This window comes from Bufo bufo, chromosome 4 (genome assembly GCF_905171765.1).
Source record: "Bufo bufo chromosome 4, aBufBuf1.1, whole genome shotgun sequence".
Taxonomy (NCBI): Eukaryota; Metazoa; Chordata; class Amphibia; order Anura; family Bufonidae; genus Bufo; species Bufo bufo.
This window is the reverse complement of record NC_053392.1, coordinates 626,181,816-626,202,497: the sequence shown is the minus strand read 5'-3', so window position 1 is coordinate 626,202,497 and position 20,682 is coordinate 626,181,816. Positions and strand designations below refer to the sequence as shown.

Here is a 20,682-nt window from a genome sequence, read left to right as displayed (position 1 = left end):
GTCACCTTGCCCCATAAAGTGTTATAATGAATGATCAAAAAATCATATGTACCCAAAAATAGTACTAATAAAACTGGCACCTTATCCCCTAGTTTCCAAAATGGGGTCACTTCTTGGGAGTTTCTACTGTAAGGGTGCATCAGGGGGCTTCAAATGGGACATGGCATCTAAAAACCATGTGGAGTTCCTTTTCTTCTGCGCCCTGCTGTGTGCCCGTACAGCAGTTTACGACCACATGTGGGGTGTTTCTGTAAACCGCAGAATCTGGGTAATAAATATTGAGTTTTGTTTGGCTGTTAACCATCGATGTGTTAAAGAAAAAAATTGATTAAAATGGAAAATCTGCCAAAAAAGTGAAATTTAAAAATTTGATCTCCATTTTCCTTTAATTCTTGTGGAACGCCTAAAGGGTTAACAAAGTTTGTAAAATCGGTTTTGAATACCTTGAGGGGTGTAGTTTCTACAATGGGGTCATTTATGGGGGTATCCACTATGTAGGCCCCACAAAGTGACTTCAGACCTGAACTGGTCCTTATAAAGTGGGTTTTGGCAATTTTCTTAAAAATTTGAAGAATTGCTTCTAAACTTCTAAGCCTTCTAACGTCCTAAAAAAATAAAATAACATTTCCAAAATGATGCCAACATAAAGTAGACATATGGGGAATGTTAAATAATAAATATTTTATGAGGTATCACTTTCTGTTTTAAAAGCAGAGAAATTGAAATTTAGAAAATTGCGAATTTTTCAAATTTTTGGGTAAATTTGGGATTTTTTCATAAATAAAAGGTGAAATTATTTTGACTCAAATTTATGACTATCATGAAGTACAATGTGTCACGAGAAAACAATCTCTGAATGACTTGGATAAATAAAGGCGTTCCAAAGTTATTACCACATAAAGTGAGATATGTCAGTTTTGCAAAATTTGGCCTGGTCAGGAAGGGGGCAAAGGGCCCAGATGGGAAGTGGTTAATATGACATGATAAAAATCACAAATTATAGATACCCCCACAAAATATGACAAACATATAATCTAAACTGTGCCCACAATTAAAATGTGGCCAGATATGAAAACAGATACTGAGGCATTTCCTGGGCACATATGCATAGGTGGTACCATACGAGGGTAGTGTGGACCACGAGGGTCTTACTCAAGGTCCCTGTGTTTTTTTCTGATAATACACCCACTGGTTCAAGATGGAAAGGGGCGACCCCACTTATCGGTAGCTAAACCCTAAGTGACCCTGAAAATGTCCTAGAATTTGAAGTTACTGGTCCCGATGCGTTTCCCCGTTGAAGAAAGTCATCGGTTCCTCAGGGGACAAAATACAGCAGATAAGGTGTAGATAGTGGCAACCAAGATGAATAAGGCGCAACAGCAGGTCCAGCGCTGGCCTCATCTATACCTGAATTGTTTGAGATTGATGTTCCCGCTCATGGGGGCGTATTATAGCGGGCGGAGCCTGTAGATCCGCCTAACTTCCAGGTGTGTGGAACGCAAATGTGTTCCATAGTTATATATAATGTACTGGTGTGCAGTGAAAATAAGTTATAGTATAAAGTGATAGATGCCCAGGTGACGCGCTGCAGTCACTACTACATATGGGCTATCTCTTACAGCGCTTTGAATAAAGCGCTGTTGCCGGGATTGACACTACTTCCGGCAGGGGAAACACATATCTGCTTGGTGGAACGCACCGTCGGATAGTAAGGTGTAACGCAAGCTAAGTTCCGGTATTGTATCACTTGCGTTCCTCATGTAAATACAAAATCATATTCAAACAAAAATGGGGACTGGGTGGTGGAGATACTGGAGTGCCCAACAGATATAGGAAGGGGGTTGCCACGATGATTCCAGCTGGGGTACATAAGGGGAAGATAAGTAAACACAAGGTAATGGAAAAAATGTCATTAATTGTGGGTCCCCTGTTGGTTCAGTCGTACATACATGACCATTTATGGTCCAATGAAGAGACAGGTTGACACGTGTACATAAAGTAAAGGGACATATGATTAACAGATTGACAAAAAAAGTGAAAACAGGCAAAAGAGATCTGTTCATTGAGGCCCGGCGGTGTATCCACTGCGCCTACTTACAGAGAATCCTCCTGTCCCAATCACCACCTCTAGGAGACCTGCGGATTACTTCTAGTCTTATAGTCTCCATTGTGAGATTCCGAGACATGGTCGTGAAATGGGTTTATCACGCTGATGGTTGATATCCCCAATGTGATCTCCTACCCTCCGCCTAAGCTCACGCTTAGTCCTACCAACATAATTAAGGGGCATTCACAAGTGCTGGTTAGATCGAAAACCATTTGGGACTTTCAAATGTGGCAATGACTGTATCTGCTGCCCACTGATTTGTAAATCAACTATCTTGAGAAGCGTATCAACAAACAGGATTTGCCAAATGCGTGACTTTGCGAATTGCAAGACCCAATGTGTGGTCTAGTTCCTGAAGCTCACAGTCCTCTCTTCCTTGCAGGCACAGATCGCTCCACAGCACTATGTGGGCGGGGCTAATGCAGATTACCGGGCTGCAGGCTCCGCCCACACAGGCCAGCAGCGCGATCCGTGCCTGCAGGCTGAATGTTGGAGCAGGGAGAAGTCTGCTCCAACATTCAGAGCACCGCCAGCCTGATGGAGAAGAGGAGCTGAGCAGTGAGTGACAGGACTGCAGCGCTTCCATCTGTATTGGCGGAAGTGCTCATTGCTTCTGGCAGCTGTGCTGTGGGCCTCCGCAGGATCTGTGGGCCCGAGGTATGCTGGGGGCTGACGCCGGCCTTGTTCACACGTCAGTGAATCATGGACTTGTGCTGTACGTGTTCTTCATGGATAACTCATGTACCCATTCATTTTAACACATCAGTGTTTTAGCACAGTCCGTGAGGCCGTAGTTTTACAACAGAAGCGGGACCCATTTTGTCTGTGTTTATGGGTCTTTTATGCCCATCGTACTCTATTGCACTGTGAACAATACGGACGCAGCACAGATGCCATCCGTGTTTCATACACCATTAAGAGGAGATTAATTTTCAGCGGTGCAGTATCCATGGAACATGGATGATACACTGAGAGCAAAAAAAGGGACTCGCAGACCAAACACGGATTCTTCACAGATAAACCATCTTATCACAGATGGGTGAATTAGGCCTTATACTTTATACAAAGGGAAGCTGTCAGCATAGTGTAGTGAGCGGTCTGTCATTTATGTGCAGATATTAGATGGTTGTGTCCTTCTCTCATGATGTGCACATAGCACAGGAATGCAGACTGCTCCTCGGCCCAAAGCTGTCTGTCATTCTTGTCATAGTTCCATATCCAGGCATTCATTGTCCTCTGCATTTAGATCTATACAAAATGTGCCTCCCATCATCTTTCTGTTCTGTTATTACATGTAATTACATGTATTACACCAATCTGTCTCATGTGCAGCCATATCTGATTATTCTAAACTCCCCAGATCTTACGGAGTATCGAACCTGCTGGAGGACCTAAAGGTTCTCTACAGAATGGCTGGAGTTGAAGGAAAGGGCGTAACATTTATTTTAACTGATAATGATATCCGAGAAGAATTCTTCCTGGAATATATGAACAATATTCTTTCTTCAGGAGAGGTAATTTCATAGACTGCTTGTCACTTACCCCTGCATCAGATGTATGAAAGTGGGACTCAGTGCCCCCCTTAGCTTGCATGCAGCAATTACCTAATTATCTTCTTATGTCACTACTAGTTTAGTTGCTTTCCTGGGGGGGGGGGGGGGGAATCTACAAATTGAGTAAATCTCCACTAGAGCTGCAGCTATCGATTATTTTAGTAAACAGTTCTACCGATTAATCCAATGATTCATCCAGTACTCTAATAAGAATAAACTAATTAAAAGAACGTTTTCTAAAAAACTCATCAGTCCCCCCCATGCCATCATCAGACCCCCCTGCCATTAGTCCCATCCCCCCTGCCATCATTCCCCCTTCCATGCCATCAGTCCTCAGTGCCATCAGCACCCCCATGTCATCTGTCCCCCCCACCTTGCCTTCAATTCCTCCCCCCAGTGCCATCAGTTCCTTCCCAGTGCCATCAGCTCTTCCCAGTGCCATCAGTTCCTCCCCAGTGCCATCAGCTCGCTCCAGTGCCATCCGTTCCCGCTCCCCAGTGCCATCAGCTCTTCCCAGTGCCATCAATTCCCGCTCCCCAGTGCCATCAGCTCCCCCCAGTGCCATCAGTTCCCCCTCCCCAGTGCCATCAGTTCCTCCCCAGTGCCATCAGCTCCCCCCAGTGCCATCAGCTCCCCCTCCCCAGTGCCATCAGTTCCTCCCCAGTGCCATCAGCTCTCCCCAGTGCCATCAGTTCCCGCTCCCCAGTGCCATCAGCTCCCCCTCCCCAGTGCCATCAGTTCCTCCCCAGTGCCATCAGCTCTCCCCAGTGCCATCAGTTCCCGCTCCCCAGTGCCATCAGCTCCCCCCAGTGCCATCAGCTCCCCCCAGTGCCATCAGCTCCCCCCAGTGCCATCAGCTCCCCCCAGTGCCATCAGCTCTCCCCAGTGCCATCAGCTCTCCCCAGTGCCATCAGCTCTCCCCAGTGCCATCAGTTCCCCCTCCCCAGTGCCATCAGTTCCCCCTCCCCAGTGCCATCAGCTCCCCCCAGTGCCATCAGCTCTCCCCAGTGCCATCAGCTCTCCCCAGTGCCATCAGCTCTCCCCAGTGCCATCAGTTCCCCCTCCCCAGTGCCATCAGTTCCTCCCCAGTGCCATCAGCTCTCCCCAGTGCCATCAGTTCCTGCTCCCTAGTGCCATCAGCTCCCCCCAGTGCCATCAGTTCCCCCTCCCCAGTGCCATCAGCTCCCCCCAGTGCCATCAGCTCCCCCCAGTGCCATCAGCTCCCCCCAGTGCCATCAGTTCCCCCTCCCCAGTGCCATCAGTTCCTCCCCAGTGCCATCAGCTCTCCCCAGTGCCATCAGTTCCTGCTCCCCAGTGCCATCAGCTCCCCCCAGTGCCATCAGTTCCCCCTCCCCAGTGCCATCAGCTCCCCCCAGTGCCATCAGTTCCCCCACTCCTGCTCCTAGCCATCAGACTTCAGCGCCAGTCAAATCAAATACTTACCTTTCCTGCCAGGGGCGCAGGCGACACTCCACAGCTCTTCCACCGTCACACAGCGTCAGGTCATAGTGCACGCTTACTACATCCTGACGATGTGTGTACGTCAGGAGGATAGTGTGGTGCCGGCCGGTGGGAGACCACGGAGCGGTGAGCAATAGTAAGCGCTTCGCTCACACTCTGTGGTCACATGGTACAAACGAATCCTCGATGCAAAAAATTTGTATCAAGGATTTTTTGGTGTTGAGTTACTCAATTGATTTGAGTAATTGTTTCTGCTCTAATCCCCAAGTTCTGCATTTTATTGATGCATTTTAGTCATGTATAGACTGTAAAACAACTTGTGAAGAGCTGGCAACTGCATTTTACATGAAGGCCTTGTGGATAGGAAAGTATAAGAACCAGAACCTTGGGGATCGGTCTGATGACAATGAGTTACCTGCTGCAACCAGTGGACTGTAGGAAATGAACACATTAGTTTATACATTTACCGTGGGGAAATCTAGTTTTGGACGCTCAGTATCTTTCTGAAAAGCGGTTTAAACTGTTATTTCCAAGTGCTGATACTGTATATCGCAAGGATATGCCATTACTTTATAATAAACAGGGGTCTGACCTCTGGGACCCCCACCAGTCCTGAAAATGAAGAAACAGCAGTGCTCAACCAGTCTTTTGCTGCACAGAGGCGCCCTGTACAGGGAACTGCAGTCAGCTCCTTACATTTCATTGGGGTCATACTGCAGGTCACTGGAGCAGACAGTGATCAGTTACCAATATGCAGAAAGGACTGGGAAGGGCCACAGTGCTGAATGAGAGCTGCAGCACTGGGCTCATTCACATGAATGTATTTTTTTCTGCGTCCGTTCCGTTTTTTTTGCGGCCCGTATGTGGCATTATTCACTTCAATGGGGACGCAAAAAACGGTAATCACTCCATGTGCATTCTGTGTCCGTATGTCCACATGATAGTTCTGCAAAAATATAGAGCATGTCCTATTATTGTCTGCATTACAGACAAGGATAGTACTGTTCTTCTAGGGGCCGTTCCGTTTTGGAAAATGCAGAATGCACGTGGCGGACCGCAAAATGTCCAACGGTCATGTGCATGAGTCCTTATTCTCAGAATCGGGTTCACCCAACACCTGTCTTGCCTGGTATGGGAACTATTGACCATTGCATTCAGTCGGTGAATAAATGAAAGGAGAGATGGCTACTCATGTCCATAAATGTCTAAGGTGGGAAAGCCCCCTTAGTCTAGCGCTACACGACATGTGTTGCGCTACTTTTGAGACATGCTGTGACTATGGCACGACAGTCGCAAACAATCCATCCATGTCGCATGCCACAGTCCAACACCATTGACTATCATTACAAAAAATGTAGCGTGACATTGGTGCAACATGAATGTTGCGCGACATATGTTGCAGTGTAGCTCTAGCCTTAAGTAGGTTCAGTTTTGCTGCAATAGATCTGATTTCTGCCCTGAAAATCAGTCCCACTTGTTGTGGAAATGTTATTATGTGGACATTTTATCTTAGGATGTGTGTGTCATCGGTCTCCCTGTGAGTGGGGCTTGCAGATACCCATGTGCTTGCTGCCGACACAATCCCATTCAAATGAATCAAACTGATCTTCAGTTGCAGAAATTTTCTGCAACAAGATCTGTTGTGTGTGAAGGCGCCCTTACACCTCTGTGAAGCTGACCTCCATATTATCTTTTATTCACATTACTCTTGAAGGTTTCTAATCTGTTTTCTCGGGAAGAGCTGGAAGAGATCGCTCAGCCTTTGCTACCAGTTATGAAGAGGGATTTTCCACGTCACCCCCCAACATTTGAGAATTTGTATGAGTATTTTCTCTCTCGGTGTAGGAGGAACCTGCATGTCGTGCTCTGCCTTTCACCTGTAAGTATGACTGGACTTGAGTACAGGGCTCAGCTGTCTCCTACGCTCCTGTAGAAATGAATGGAGCGTCGGCACACTTTTCCGACCAGCCTCTCCTTTTATTTCAGGGGGGCTCAATGGGATATTGGGTCCCTGCTAATGATCGGGGGGAATGATGTGTTTACTGCTTGGAAAAAATGACGTTAAATTTAATCATCGGTTCAATATGATTATTGAGATTTCACATTTATGTGTTTTTTGTTATATTTTGCTACTTAAATTTTTTTTTATTGCTTTGTGTCGCCACACACCGATGCATCAAACACTGCACATAAATGAGCTGTTTCAGGTCTTTTTTGTAGTAGTTGATGCCCCCTTATTACAGACAGAGGTGTACATAGATGTCAGTATTATCCACATATATCCAAGTTGGTTCAGTCTATGAGGCATCAATACAAGTTTGGGGGAACGTTCTTGACATGTGTAATCATTTATCCCGTCCAGGTTGGTAACAAGTTACGGACACGATCTTTGAAGTTCCCGGCTCTTATCACTGGCTGCACTATGGACTGGTTTAGTCACTGGCCGAGGCAAGCTTTAGTAGCCGTCTCCTCTTACTTCCTGTCTGGGCTTGACATTGCATGCAGCTCTGAAGGCAAATCCAATGTGATGGAGGCCATGGCAGTATTTCATGACCAGATGTCAGAGAATTGTGAGAGTTATTTTCACAGGTAACTGCAGCTGCTCACAGCTTCTTCTGATGTCTCTCTAACCTGTGCATCATTTGGGGGCCGGGTGATTTACTATTTATTTTATGCACTTATATAGCGCTACTATATTTCGCAGCGCTTTACAGACGTTAGCATCCAACTGTCGCCAATGGGGCTCACAATCTAAGGTCCCGTGCAGTATGTTTTTGGAGTGTGGGGGGAAACCGGAGGAAACCCACGCAAACACGGGGAGAACATTCAAACTCCATGTAGATGTTGCCCTTGGTCGGATTCGAATCTAGGACCCCAGCGCTGCAATGCACCAGTGCTAACCACTGAGCCACCACTAACCACTGAGCCATCGTGCTGCCCATCAGACATTGATACAATTGATGAGGTTCTGGACTATTACTAAAATGCAGCCCTCTGTCAAATAAACATTATGAGTATATACTTGTAATATACACCCTACCTGGTCCTGATATTCTCACCTCATATTAACACCAGTGGTAATGGGGGAGATAGGGAAAAGTCCTCTTGGCCATAAAATTACACAATTGAGATGGATCTATGTGATATAAAACAGATAATAACCCTGTATAATAGTTAGGGATCTTAGAAGACCACAGTGTAAATCTGTCACCCCACAGACATGGCTGACTCCATGGAATATATAGGGATCCCCAAATATTAATGGGTTAGTGCCAGGTTTAGTAAGTTCTTGCCACCTGCAATGTTTCATATTTTACATCTTATTGTTATTTTACTTCAGATTTCGGAGGAGGGCTCATGTAACATCAAAATCATATCTATCATTTATACATAGCTACAAAAAGATCTACGCTGAAAAATGTAAATCCATGAATGAACAGGCCGAGCTCACGAACAAAGGTGAGGCGGTGAATTATCCCAAAAGATTTATATTCTGACATGTATTACCTCGCTTATCCATTGTATTATATAGTTTTATCAAGAATAGTCTGTATTACGGTAGGATCTCTGCTTGTTGTCACTGACTAGGACTCTTCATTGTTAATGGGATGGACACACAGGTGCACAGCTCTGATAACTGTACTCTACCTATGTGTCCATCACATGGCTCAGGGTCCTAACAATGAAGGTTCCCATTCAATGTCTACAAGCAGAGATCTGGGAAGACTTGATGCACAAAATACTGTATGTTACAAAATGAATGACATTGTGAATGTTTTCCACTGAAACTGAATATCCCTTTAAATGTGGCCAAAGCGAAACATTAGCAGACAGAGCAGATAGCAGCGTATTACCATAACGGGGCGCTAATGTTTTTCCTTCTGAATGGCCACTGCTGCGTTATCCGCTCTGGATAACAGGTTGCCATGCCCAATGCCCAAGTGGTATATAGAGCAGTCCAGGGGGACTTACTTGCAAGTTATTTTGGGGTCTGGTCATTGTGATTATTTCCTGGTTACTGTGCTCATTCATCCCATGGTGACAGAGTGGATTAAATACGTTTCCTGACGCTTAAAGTGATGGAATATCACTAGAATATAGCATCAAATTGTGGTCGTGGGGGTCTGACCTCTGGGGGCCTTTCTGATTTTGGAACTGCAGCCATCGCCTTTCACTTGAAAAGCAGTGAAGGGGATGCAGCACTGCACCAGCATTAAAGGGGTTCTAAAATTACTGAAAATACTTATTAGAATTAGAGCAATTAGTACACACAAATACCCGTCCTAATCACACAGGAGGACAAGTTACCTGACAACACAGAGGGGGATGGGGATGTGGTAATGAGCGGCAGCGCTTGTATGCAGTGTCCGTTACCACAGCCCGTCCTGTCCGTCCTCTGTATGATCTCCATTCCTACAGAGATTCGGCTGAAGATCTTCTCAGCTGTATTCAGGACCATAATCCCTGACAAGTAGGGGACGAGGCTGAGGCAGCTCTTTACCTCCGTGCCCTCAAGTAACTTGACAGTGGCCATTTTATTTCTCCTAAAGATTGCACCTAATGAAAGGTATATGGGAATATATTTATAATAAATTAATATTTAAGTATTTTCATTTTCTTAATTCTCTAAGACCCCCTTTAAGATTCTCCGAGGTCGCACCCCCACCAGTCATAAAGTGATGGAAAATTCCAACCCTAATATACCTCTAGTGTCCTCCAGTGTCTAGTCTCGTAACTTAGTCGATTCAGATTCAACTCCTCCGTATCCACTTCCATTGAGTCTATACCCTGGTTAATCAGTGGGGCTCAGCTCGGGCTCTGGCGATATTCACATTTAGGGACTGTCTGTGGCGCTGCGCTGGTTTAATGCAGGGACATCATCATTATTCTAATTCTCAGCTCTGACCAGCATTTGTATGTAACTTCACCATCTTCAGGCTTAGAGATGCAGGACTAAAGCTGAAGGCCGAGCTTCTTTCTAGAGTAGGTGACATCAGGTATTCTAGGTTTCAGCCTTTGTACAGTATCTTCAGTCTTGACCAATAGCAATAAGAAAAAGAATTAACAATTCAGAACGCCATCCGGTTAGTTTGACTTGTGACCTTATGACTTGTTTGTGATCACTGTGATCGTCTTCATTCGTCTTCCCCCGCCATGCCTGCCTTGTTTAACGTCTTTCCCAGTGAAGTGCCTTTTTCTCTTGTGTCCAGAATAACATCTATGATATCAGTCTGATCATTTCTGCTTCTGGAGCACAGAACTTCTTGGCGGCTGTAAACAACATTTTCCTTTTTCCCTTTCTAAGGACTCTCCAAGCTCATGGAAGCCAGCGAATCTATGGGAAATGTATCCAAGGAGCTTGCAGAGAAGGAGAACGAACTGGCTCTGGCATCTCTGATGGCCGACAAGGTAAGTCCCACCACAGGGCAGAGGCATTTGACAATTTCCGGGAAAATTACAGTCAATGTTTTTGATGAATTCGCTTGGTGTTGCAACAGATCCAGTGCCCTTACCACTTTCTATATTTGAATTGTTCTGTTCCATTCTGCTTGAAATATTCAGGTGCTGGCAGAAGTGACATTAACTGCACAGGCAGCAGCTAAAGTGCAGAACGAAATGCAGCTGGTAAAAGACAAAGCTCAGAGCATTGCGCAGCAAATAGAAAGTGAGAAGCGTATGGCGGAAAGTAAACTGGAGGCTGCAAGACCCGCTCTACTGGATGCAGACGCTGCATTAAATGTGAGAAAACGCTGATAGGAAGATGATGCATGCTGTCCTAGTTAGACCCTCCATGTGGATGTGTAGATGTGACTCTGCCATCTAGTGGCTAACTGCAGTTAAATCCATGGGGTTGTCCGGGGTTCTGTTAAGTAAGGTTTACTAGACATAAATCATCATAAACTGCTGTTGTGGCATCCAGAGGAGACGCTCCAGCCTGTCAGTAGAGGGGAGGCAGATTGCTGATCAGTCTGTGGTTGTATCTTGTGCTGCCACGTATCACAGAATCCACAATCTCAAATTCCTACTGCTATTCTTGCTCTTGGCATTTTTAACTATGACATCTTATCAGTGTTTTTTTTTTGTTTTGTTTTAGACAATCAAACCTGTGGATATTTCTACAGTTCGGAAGCTTGCAAAGCCGCCACATCTGGTCATGAGGATCATGGATGCCTGCCTTCTATTGTTGCAAAAGAGGCTTGATCCAGTAGTCATGGATCCTGACAAACCCTGCTGTAGGCCTTCCTGGGGAGAGTCAGTAAAGGTGAATCCAACCAACTATATGACATCAGATTACAGTTGTGTGGCTGTGCATACCTAATAAGCAGACTGGCAGCAGTCACACCGTGACATTTCACATCTCTGCTCTAGTGACAGCTGTGGTGGCCTCCTGGTTGGATGCTGCAGCTGTCACTCATCAAAAGTTTGAATGATGTTTAGAATAATCCATTCACTTGGGATTTTAGTCCAATATGCAAAGTATGAACTTTCCCTGAATGTGCATTTTTAATTCACTGTGTGTGTGTGGTAAACCTTACGCTATGGTAGAAGATGTTTTTGCAGTAAATGTAATAATCATAGATATAATTGTCCACAGCTCATGAGCACTTCTGGATTCCTTCAGTCCCTTCATCAGTTTCCAAAAGACTGTATTACTGAGGAGATAGTGGAGTTATTGCAGCCCTATTTTCAGATGGAAGATTACACAATGGAAAATGCAAGGAAGCTCGGTGGTAATGTTTCCGGTCTTATGTCATGGACACAAGCAATGGTGACATTTTATGAAGTCAACAAGGAGGTACTGCCATTAAAGGTAGGACGTCCTTCTGTTACACCAGAGGAGCCCTGTAAAATTGTGTGTCTGGGTTCACACCATTGTTTTGCCATACACTTGAGGCATGTCCGTTTACAATTTGAATCAGTGAACATACAAAACTGAGTTATTACGTGCTTATCTGTATTATACTTTAGAGCTGAATTCACAATTCTGCAGACATCATAACTGAAAGGGCTTCTGTCACCCCACTAAAGTGATTTTTTTTTTGGGCTAGTTAAATTAGTTATATAGCGATATATGACAATATAATTGTGTTCCTTACTTTGATCCAGCAGTTTATTCAAAAAACGAAGTTTTATAATATGCAAATTCGGTCTCTACCAGCAAGTAGGGCGTCTACTTGCTGGTAGCTGCTGCAGAAATCCGCCCCCTCCTCTTGTTGATTGACAGGGCCAGCCGGGATCTCCTCCTCCGGCCGGCCCTGTCGGCGTTTCAAAAATCGCGCGCCTGTGTTGAATCGGCGCAGGCGCTCTGAGATGAGGAGGCTCGTCTCCTCAGAACTCCCTCAGTGCGCCTGCGCCGATGACATCACCGAAATAGAAGACGTCATCGGCGCAGGAGTGCTGAGGATACGAGCCTCCTCATCTCAGAGCGCCTGCGCCGATTCAACACAGGCGCGCGATTTTTGAAACACCGACAGGGCTGGCCGGAGGAGGAGATCCCGGCTGGCCCTGTCATTCAACAAGAGGAGGGGGCGGATTTCTGCAGCAGCTACCAGCAAGTAGACGCCCTACTTGCTGGTAGAGACCGAATTTGCATATTATAAAACTTCGTTTTTTTAATAAACTGCTGGATCAAAGTAAGGAACACTATTATATTTTCATATATCGCTATATAACTAATTTAACTAGCCCCAAAAAAAAAAAATCACTTTAGTGGGGTGACAGAAGCCCTTGAAATATACAGGGTGGGCCATTTATATGGATACTCCTTAATAAAATGGGAATGGTTGGTGATATTGACTTCCTGTTTGTGGCACATTAGTATATGTGAGGGGGGAAACTTTTCAAGATGGGTGGTGACCATGGCGGCCATTTTGAAGTCGGCCATTTTGAATCCAACTTTTGTTTTTTCAATAGGAAGAGGGTCATGTGACACATCAAACTTATTGGGAATTTCACACGAAAAACAATGGTGTGCTTGGTTTTAACGTAACTTTATTCTTTCATGAGTTATTTACAAGTTTCTGACCACTTATAAAATGTGTTCAATGTGCTGCCCGTTGTTTTGGATTGTCAATGCAACCCTCTTCTCCCACTCTTCACACACTGATAGCAACACCGCAGGAGAAATGCTAGCACAGGCTTCCAGTATCCGTAGTTTCAGGTGCTGCACATCTCGTATCTTCACAGCATAGACAATTGCCTTCAGATAACCCCAAAGATAAAAGTCTAAGGGGGTCAGATCGGGAGACCTTGGGGGCCATTCAACTGGCCCACGACCACCAATCCACTTTCCAGGAAACTGTTCATCTAGGAATGCTCGGACCTGACACCCATAATGTGGTGGTGCACCATCTTGCTGGAAAAACTCAGGGAACGTGCCAGCTTTAGTGCATAAAGAGGGAAACACATCATCATGGAGCAATTTCGCATATCCAGTGGCCTTGAGGTTTCCATTGATGAAGAATGGCCACACTATCTTTGTACCCCATATACCACACCATACCATCCAACAGTCTTGGAGGGATCTATCCAATGTGGGTTAGTGTCAGACCAATAGCGGTGGTTTTGTTTGTTAACTTCACCATTCACATAAAAGTTTGCCTCATCACTGAACAAAATCTTCTGCGTAAACTGAGGGTCCTGTTCCAATTTTTGTTTTGCCCATTCTGCAAATTCAGTGCGGCGATCTGGGTCATCCTCGTTGAGATGCTGCAATAGCTGGAGTTTGTAAGGGTGCCATTTGTGAGTAGCTAATATCCGCCGAAGGGATGTTCTACTAATGCCACTCTCCAGTGACATGCGGCGAGTGCTACGCTGTGGGCTCTTGCTGAATGAAGCTAGGACAGCCATTGATGTTTCTTCATTACAGACAGATTTCATGCCTCCACATTTTGGCAAATCCAACACTGAACCAGTTTCACGAAACTTAGCAAGCAGTTTGCTAACTATAGCATGGGAGATGGGTGGTCTCGTAGGGTGTCTTGCATTGAAATCTGCTGCAATGACCCGGTTACTGCGTTCACCAGACATCAACACAATTTCTATCCGCTCCTCACGTGTTAACCTCGGCGACATGTCAATGGCTGTAAACAAAGAAAAACTTGTAAATAACTCATGAAAGAATAAAGTTACGTTAAAACCAAGCATACCATTGTTTTTCGTGTGAAATTCCCAATAAGTTTGATGTGTCACATGACCCTCTTCCTATTGAAAAAACAAAAGTTGGATTTAAAATGGCCGACTTTAAAATGGCCGCCATGGTCACCACCCATCTTGAAAAGTTTCCCCCCTCACATATACTAATGTGCCACAAACAGAAAGTTAATATCACCAACCATTCCAATTTTATTAAGGTGTATCCATATAAATGGCCCACCCTGTACTGTATTTCAACTTGTATTTGTCCTTGTCCTTATTACCGAGCTGGCTCGTTACACCAAGCTCTGTACAATAATGTCATGTAAGAAAACCTAATTGCCCCATGCATTAAAGAGTAAGATGTCAGGCTTGTGACAACGATAGCTAATAGAATTGTATGAATGCAGCTTAGGCCTCATGCACACGATCGTTGTGTGCATCCGTGGTCGTTGTGCCGTTCTCCGTTTTTTTTCACGGACCCATTGACTTTCAATGGGTCCGTGGAAAAATCGGAAAATGCACCGTTTTGCAGCCGCATCCGTGATCCGTGTTTCCTGTCCGTCAAAAAAATAGGACCTGTCCTATTTTTTTGACGGACAACGGTTCACGGACCCATTCAAGTCAATGGGTCCGTGAAAGAACACGGATGCACACAAGATTGGCATCCGCGTCCGTGATCCGTGGCCGTAGGTTACTTTCATACAGACGGATCCGAAGATCCGTCTGCATAAAAGCTTTTTCAGAGATGTTTTCACTTCGTGAAAACTCATATCCGACAGTATATTCTAACACAGAGGCATTCCCATAGTGACGGGGACGCTTCTAGTTAGAATATACTACGAACTGTGTACATGACTGCTGCCTGGCAGCACCCGATCTCTTACAGGGGGCTGTGATCCGCACAATTAACCCCTCAGGTGCTGCACCTGAGGGGTTAATTGTGCATATCATAGCCCCCTATAAGAGATCAGGGGCTGCCAGGCAGCAGGGGGCAGACCCCCCTCCCCAGTTTTAATTTCATTAGTGGCCAGTGCGGCCCCCCCTCCCTCCCTCTATTGTATTATTTTCATTGGTGGCACAGTGTGCGGGCCCCCCCTCCCTCCCTAACCCTGATGGGTTACTTGTGGGGATCACAGCCCCCTGTAAGAGGTCGGGTGCTGCCAGGCAGCAGGGGGCAGTCATGTACAAAGTTCTTAGTATATTCTAACTTGAAGCGTCCCCATCACCATGGGAACGCCTCTGTGTTAGAATATACTGTCGGATCTGAGTTTCACGATCTAACTCATATCCGACAGTATATTCTAACATAGAGGCGTTCCCATGGTGATGGGGACGCTTCAAGTTAAAATATACCATCGGATTGGAGAAAACTCTGATCCGATGGTATAATAGGGACTCATGACTTTACATTGAAAGTCAATGGGGGACGGATCCGTTTGAAATTGCACCATATTGTGTCAACGTCAAACGTATCCTTCTTCATTGACTTGCATTGTAATTCAGGACAGATCCGTTTGGCTCCGCACGGCCAGGCGGACACCAAAACGACATTTTTTTCATGTCCGTGGATCCTGCAAAAATCAAGGAAGACCCACGGATGAAAAAACGGTCACGGATCACGGACCTACTGACCCCATTTTTGCGGACCTTAAAAAAAAACGGTCGTGTGCATGAGGCCTTAGGCACATAGTATTGGCTGTATGTTATGTTTCTCAATTGAGATGTTTAGAAGCCACAGCTGGTTTGCACTGGGTAGACTGGGGTGTGGAGTCTAAGGAATCTGCCCAATCGTCATCCTAATTCTCCACAGAGGCATAGATTTTCCGGGTCAGATTCCCAGGTTGCAGTCCCCAGAATAGTCACCGATTGGCTGCAGTAGCTCTGAGGAGCAATGTAGCCAGGAAGTGCGGGAGTGCACGTTGGTTCATTGCTCAATTTAATTGTATGGGGCTGAGGTAGAAAGTGCTCTATTATTCCCATAGAAATAAAAGGAGCGGTGGATCAACATGGGCGCTTACTCTTCATTCAGAGAGATGACATAGGGATCTCTCGTTTCAGGCGCCAGCGATCAGATCCCCCCGCAATCTGATATTTATCACCTACCCTGTGGAGAAATGAGGATTTTCCTGGGATAATATTTGCAAAGATTTGATTCATGTTTTCTTCTTACATTTTCCAGGAAAGTCTGATGAAGCGACATCACCATTTAGAAGTTGCTAATTGTGAAATGACAAATGTGCAGCAGCAGCTGGATGAAAAACGAGCCGAGCTGGATGTGGCTCAGTCCAAATTTGATGGAGCAATGTTACAAAAAATGGTGAGCATGAAGAACTTTTGTATTTACAATTGTCGTTGGACTAACGGATGCACCTTTTTTGCACCTATATACTTAATATAGCAAAAACTTCAATCTTATTAGTACCTGTCATAAAACAAATTACTGAAATAAACAAAAAGAACGAAAACCTTAATTTCAAAATATCAGAGTGAGCGCTGTCTTTTGCACTTTCAGTGCTACCTTGTAGCATGACACTATCACTGTCTAATTTTCATCAATTACTCTGCGTCGGTGGCGGTGCGCTGCCACCAGCACTTTCACTTTCTGGCCAGTCAGTCACTTATTTTTTAGCTATTATAGATTGCGCTCACTAACTGTCCTAAAATCTTTAAGCTCAAAGGCTGCCCCCCCGACATGTTTTGCCAAGTGTTGTGCGTCCTCAGGGGTTCGGGCAGTCGTAGACTGCGGGGCAGCCTTTGAGCTTAAAGATTTTAGGACAGTCGCAATCTATAAAAACTAAAAAATTTGTGACTGACTAGCCAGAAAGTGAAAGTGCTGGTGGCAGCGCGCAGCCACCGACACAGAGTAAGGCCTCTTTCACACGACCATATGACTTTTTCAGTGTTTTGCGGTCTGTTTTTCACGGATCCGTTTTTTGTTTCCGTTTATGTTCCGTTTTTCCGTTCCGTTTTTCTGTATGGCATATACAGTATACAGTAGTTACATAGAAAAATTGGGCTGGGCATAAAATTTTCAATAGATGGTTCCGCAAAAACGGAACGGATACAGAAGACATACGGATGCATTTCCGTATGTGTTCCGTTTTTTTGCAGACCCATTGACTTGAATGGAGCCACGGAACGTGATTTGCGGGCAATAATAGGACATGTTCTATCTTTCAACGGAACGGAAATACGGAAATGGAATGCATACGGAGTACATTCCGTTTTTTTGCGGAACCATTGAAATGAATGGTTCCGTATACGGAACGCAAAAAACGGCCTGTAAACAGCAAAAAAAACGGTCGTGTGAAAGAGGCCTACTTGATGAAAATTAGACAGTGATAGTGTCATGCTACAAAATAGCACTGAAAGTGCAAAAGACAGCGCTCACTCTGATAATTTAAAATTAAGGTTTTCGTTCTTTTTGTTTATTTCAGTAATTTGTTTTATGACAGGTACTAATAAGATTGAAGTTTCAGCTATATTAAGTATATAGGAGCAAAAAAGGCGCATCCGTTAGTCCAACGACAATTGTAAATATAGACGTGTGCCGGGGGGCCTGGGTACACCCTAATCAAGCCTGCTGGCTGGCGAATACAAATGAAGCGCTTCCATTTTAGAAGCGCTCATTAGTACCGGAGGACCAGGAAGCGGTGAACGCTCTGTACTTACCGCTTCCTGGTCCTCGGCTGTCGGCTATGCAGGGCTGCGCACAGCGTGAGGTGCTTTGTGACGTCACGCTGTGTGCGCCAGTTCAGAGCGCACAGCCGAGAGCTGACATCAGGAGGAAGAAAATCGCGGGCGGCGAGGAGCAGCGGCGTCCAGGAGCAGAGAGGTAATGGGTTTTTTATTTTATAAAAAATGAGGCTGCTGCGGGCATAATGGGGGCTAATGAGAGGTATAATGGGGGCTAATGAGGCATATGGGGACTAATGGGGGCTAATGAGAGGCATAATGGGGGCTAATGAGAGGCATAATGGGGGCTAATGAGGCATATGGGGACTAATGGGGGCTAATGAGAGGCATAATGGGGCTAATAAAAGGCATAATGGGGGCTAATGAGGCATATGGGGACTAATGGGGGCTAATGAGAGGCATAATGGGGCTAATAAAAGGCATAATGGGGGCTAATGAGGCATATGTGGACTAATGGGGGCTAATGAGAGGCATAATAGGGACTGATGAGAGGCATAATGGGGGCTAATGAGGCATAAGGGCTGATAATGGGGGCTAATGAGGCTTAAGTGCTGATAATGGGGGCTAATGGCATAAAGGCTATATATATATATATATATATATATATATTTACATACATACACGCGCGCGGTGTGTGTGTGTTTGTGCTTTAGGGTGCACACCCTACTGCAATAGGCTGCGCACGCCTATGATTGTAAATACTAAGTAATGGTAAACAATGCCAGCACCTATACACTAGGGTTTATTGGATTTAAGTCATGGATAACTTTTATCTCCAGACTGTCGGGTATAAAAAGCAAGTGCCTTATATCAAAGATTGGATCAAAGGAAAAAAATTATCCTTGAGACTTTTGATCCAAGGGGGACATATAAACCCCTTTTAGAAAAAAAGAATTTGATCGAGAACCTAATTGTTTTGTGCAATTAGTAAAAATACGGTACCAGCGTCTATGCAAAAATATAAATGATTTATTATACAGTAATTTATATACAATAAATATATGACCACTAATAATGCAAAGACAATAACAATGAAATGTAGTACCCAAAATACGCCACTGGATTGTGCTGACATACCACAAATTTACCAACACACTCTAATAAACCAATGCGAAATATACCAATTCTGCTAAAATATAAAAGCTTATATCTCAACTGATTATATACAGAAATTCAATAAAGAAAATGACGGATATGAACCCTTGCTTTGCCAAACTATGAACAAATCTCTGGGTGTTTGGTTGTATTGCAATAACTTATAAATTATCGGCTTGATATCAGACTAGGGAATATAAAGATTCCCAACAGGGAGTTTTCTCTGAAAATCAATATAAACTTTTATTCAGCAATATGCATTGTTGCTGAATAGTGATAATACTGATGTAGCAACTAATCTTATCCATCCGCAATAAGCGGGATTGGCTAAGAATCAAACCAACTAATTTATCTGAATACTACAACAAAAACATACATTACCCAGAGGCAGATATTTTGCAGAGTCTTAAGGGGAGTCAACTCTCCAGAATTTTCTGATAATAAGGCCTCATGCACACGACCGTATTTTTTCACGGTCCGCAAAACGGGGTTCCGTTGGTCCGTGATCCGCGACCGTTTTTTCGTCCGTGGGTCTTCCTTGATTTTTGGAGGATCCACGGACATGAAAAAAAAGTCGTTTTGGTTTCCGCCTGGCCGTGCGGAGCCAAACGGATCCGTCCTGAATTACAATGCAAGTCAATGGGGACGGATCCGCTTGACGTTGACAAAATATGGTGCAATTTCAAACGGATCCGTCCCCCATTGACTTTCAATGTAAAGTCAGGAGTCCCTATTATACCATCGGATCAGAGTTTTCTCCAATCCGATGGTATATTTTAACTTGAAGCGTTCCCATCACCATGGGAACGCCTCTATGTTAGAATATACTGTCGGATATGAGTTAGATCGTGAAACTCATATCCGACAGTATATTCTAACACAGAGGCGTTCCCATAGTGATGGGGACGCTTCTAGTTAGAATATACTACGAACTGTGTACATGACTGCCCCCTGCTGCCTGGCAGCACCCAATCTCTTACAGGGGGCTGTGATCCGCACAATTAACCCCTCAGGTGCTGCACCTGAGGGGTTAATTGTGCATATCATAGCCCCCTGTAAGAGATCAGGAGCTGCCAGGCAGCAAGGGGCAGACCCCCCTCCCTCCCCAGTTTGAATATCATTGGTAGCCAGTGTGCTGCCCCCACCCCCGGCCCCCTCTCCCTCCCTCTATTATATTATCATTGGTGGCCAGTGTGAGGCCTCCCCCGCCCCCCCCCTCCCTCCCTCTATTGTAATATCATTGGTGGCCAGTGTGCGGCCTCCCCTGGCCCCCCCTCCCTCCCTTTATTGTATTATCATTGGTGGCCAGTGTGCGGCCTCCCCCGGCCCCCCCTCCCTCCCTCTATTGTAATATCATTGGTGGCCAGTGTGCGGCATCCCCCGGACCCCCCTCCCTCCCTTTATTGTATTATCATTGCTGGCCAGTGTGCGGCCACCCTGGCCCCCCCTCCCTCTATTGTAATATCATTGGTGGCCAGTGTGCAGCCTCCCCTCTCCCCCCCCCCCCCCGATCATTGGTGGCAGCGGAGAGTTCCGATCGGAGTCCCAGTTTAATCGCTGGGGCTCCGATCGGTAACCATGGCAACCAGGACGCTACTGCAGGCCTGGTTGCCATGGTTACTTAGCAATATT

The 20,682-nt window shown here is 45.2% G+C and overlaps 1 protein-coding gene across 1 annotated transcript in view; it reads left to right on the top strand.

Annotated features, from left to right (window-relative positions):
- DNAH8 (dynein axonemal heavy chain 8) overlaps positions 1-20,682 on the top strand; it is a 622,089-nt gene that overhangs the window by 481,525 nt on the left and 119,882 nt on the right. Inside the window, exons 65-73 of the mRNA XM_040430275.1 lie at positions 3,468-3,621; positions 6,836-7,000; positions 7,484-7,710; positions 8,462-8,580; positions 10,427-10,530; positions 10,684-10,860; positions 11,216-11,383; positions 11,717-11,932; positions 16,439-16,576. Of these exons, the coding sequence (XP_040286209.1) occupies positions 3,468-3,621; positions 6,836-7,000; positions 7,484-7,710; positions 8,462-8,580; positions 10,427-10,530; positions 10,684-10,860; positions 11,216-11,383; positions 11,717-11,932; positions 16,439-16,576 (1,468 nt within the window). The remainder of the gene's footprint in view (positions 1-3,467; positions 3,622-6,835; positions 7,001-7,483; positions 7,711-8,461; positions 8,581-10,426; positions 10,531-10,683; positions 10,861-11,215; positions 11,384-11,716; positions 11,933-16,438; positions 16,577-20,682) is intronic.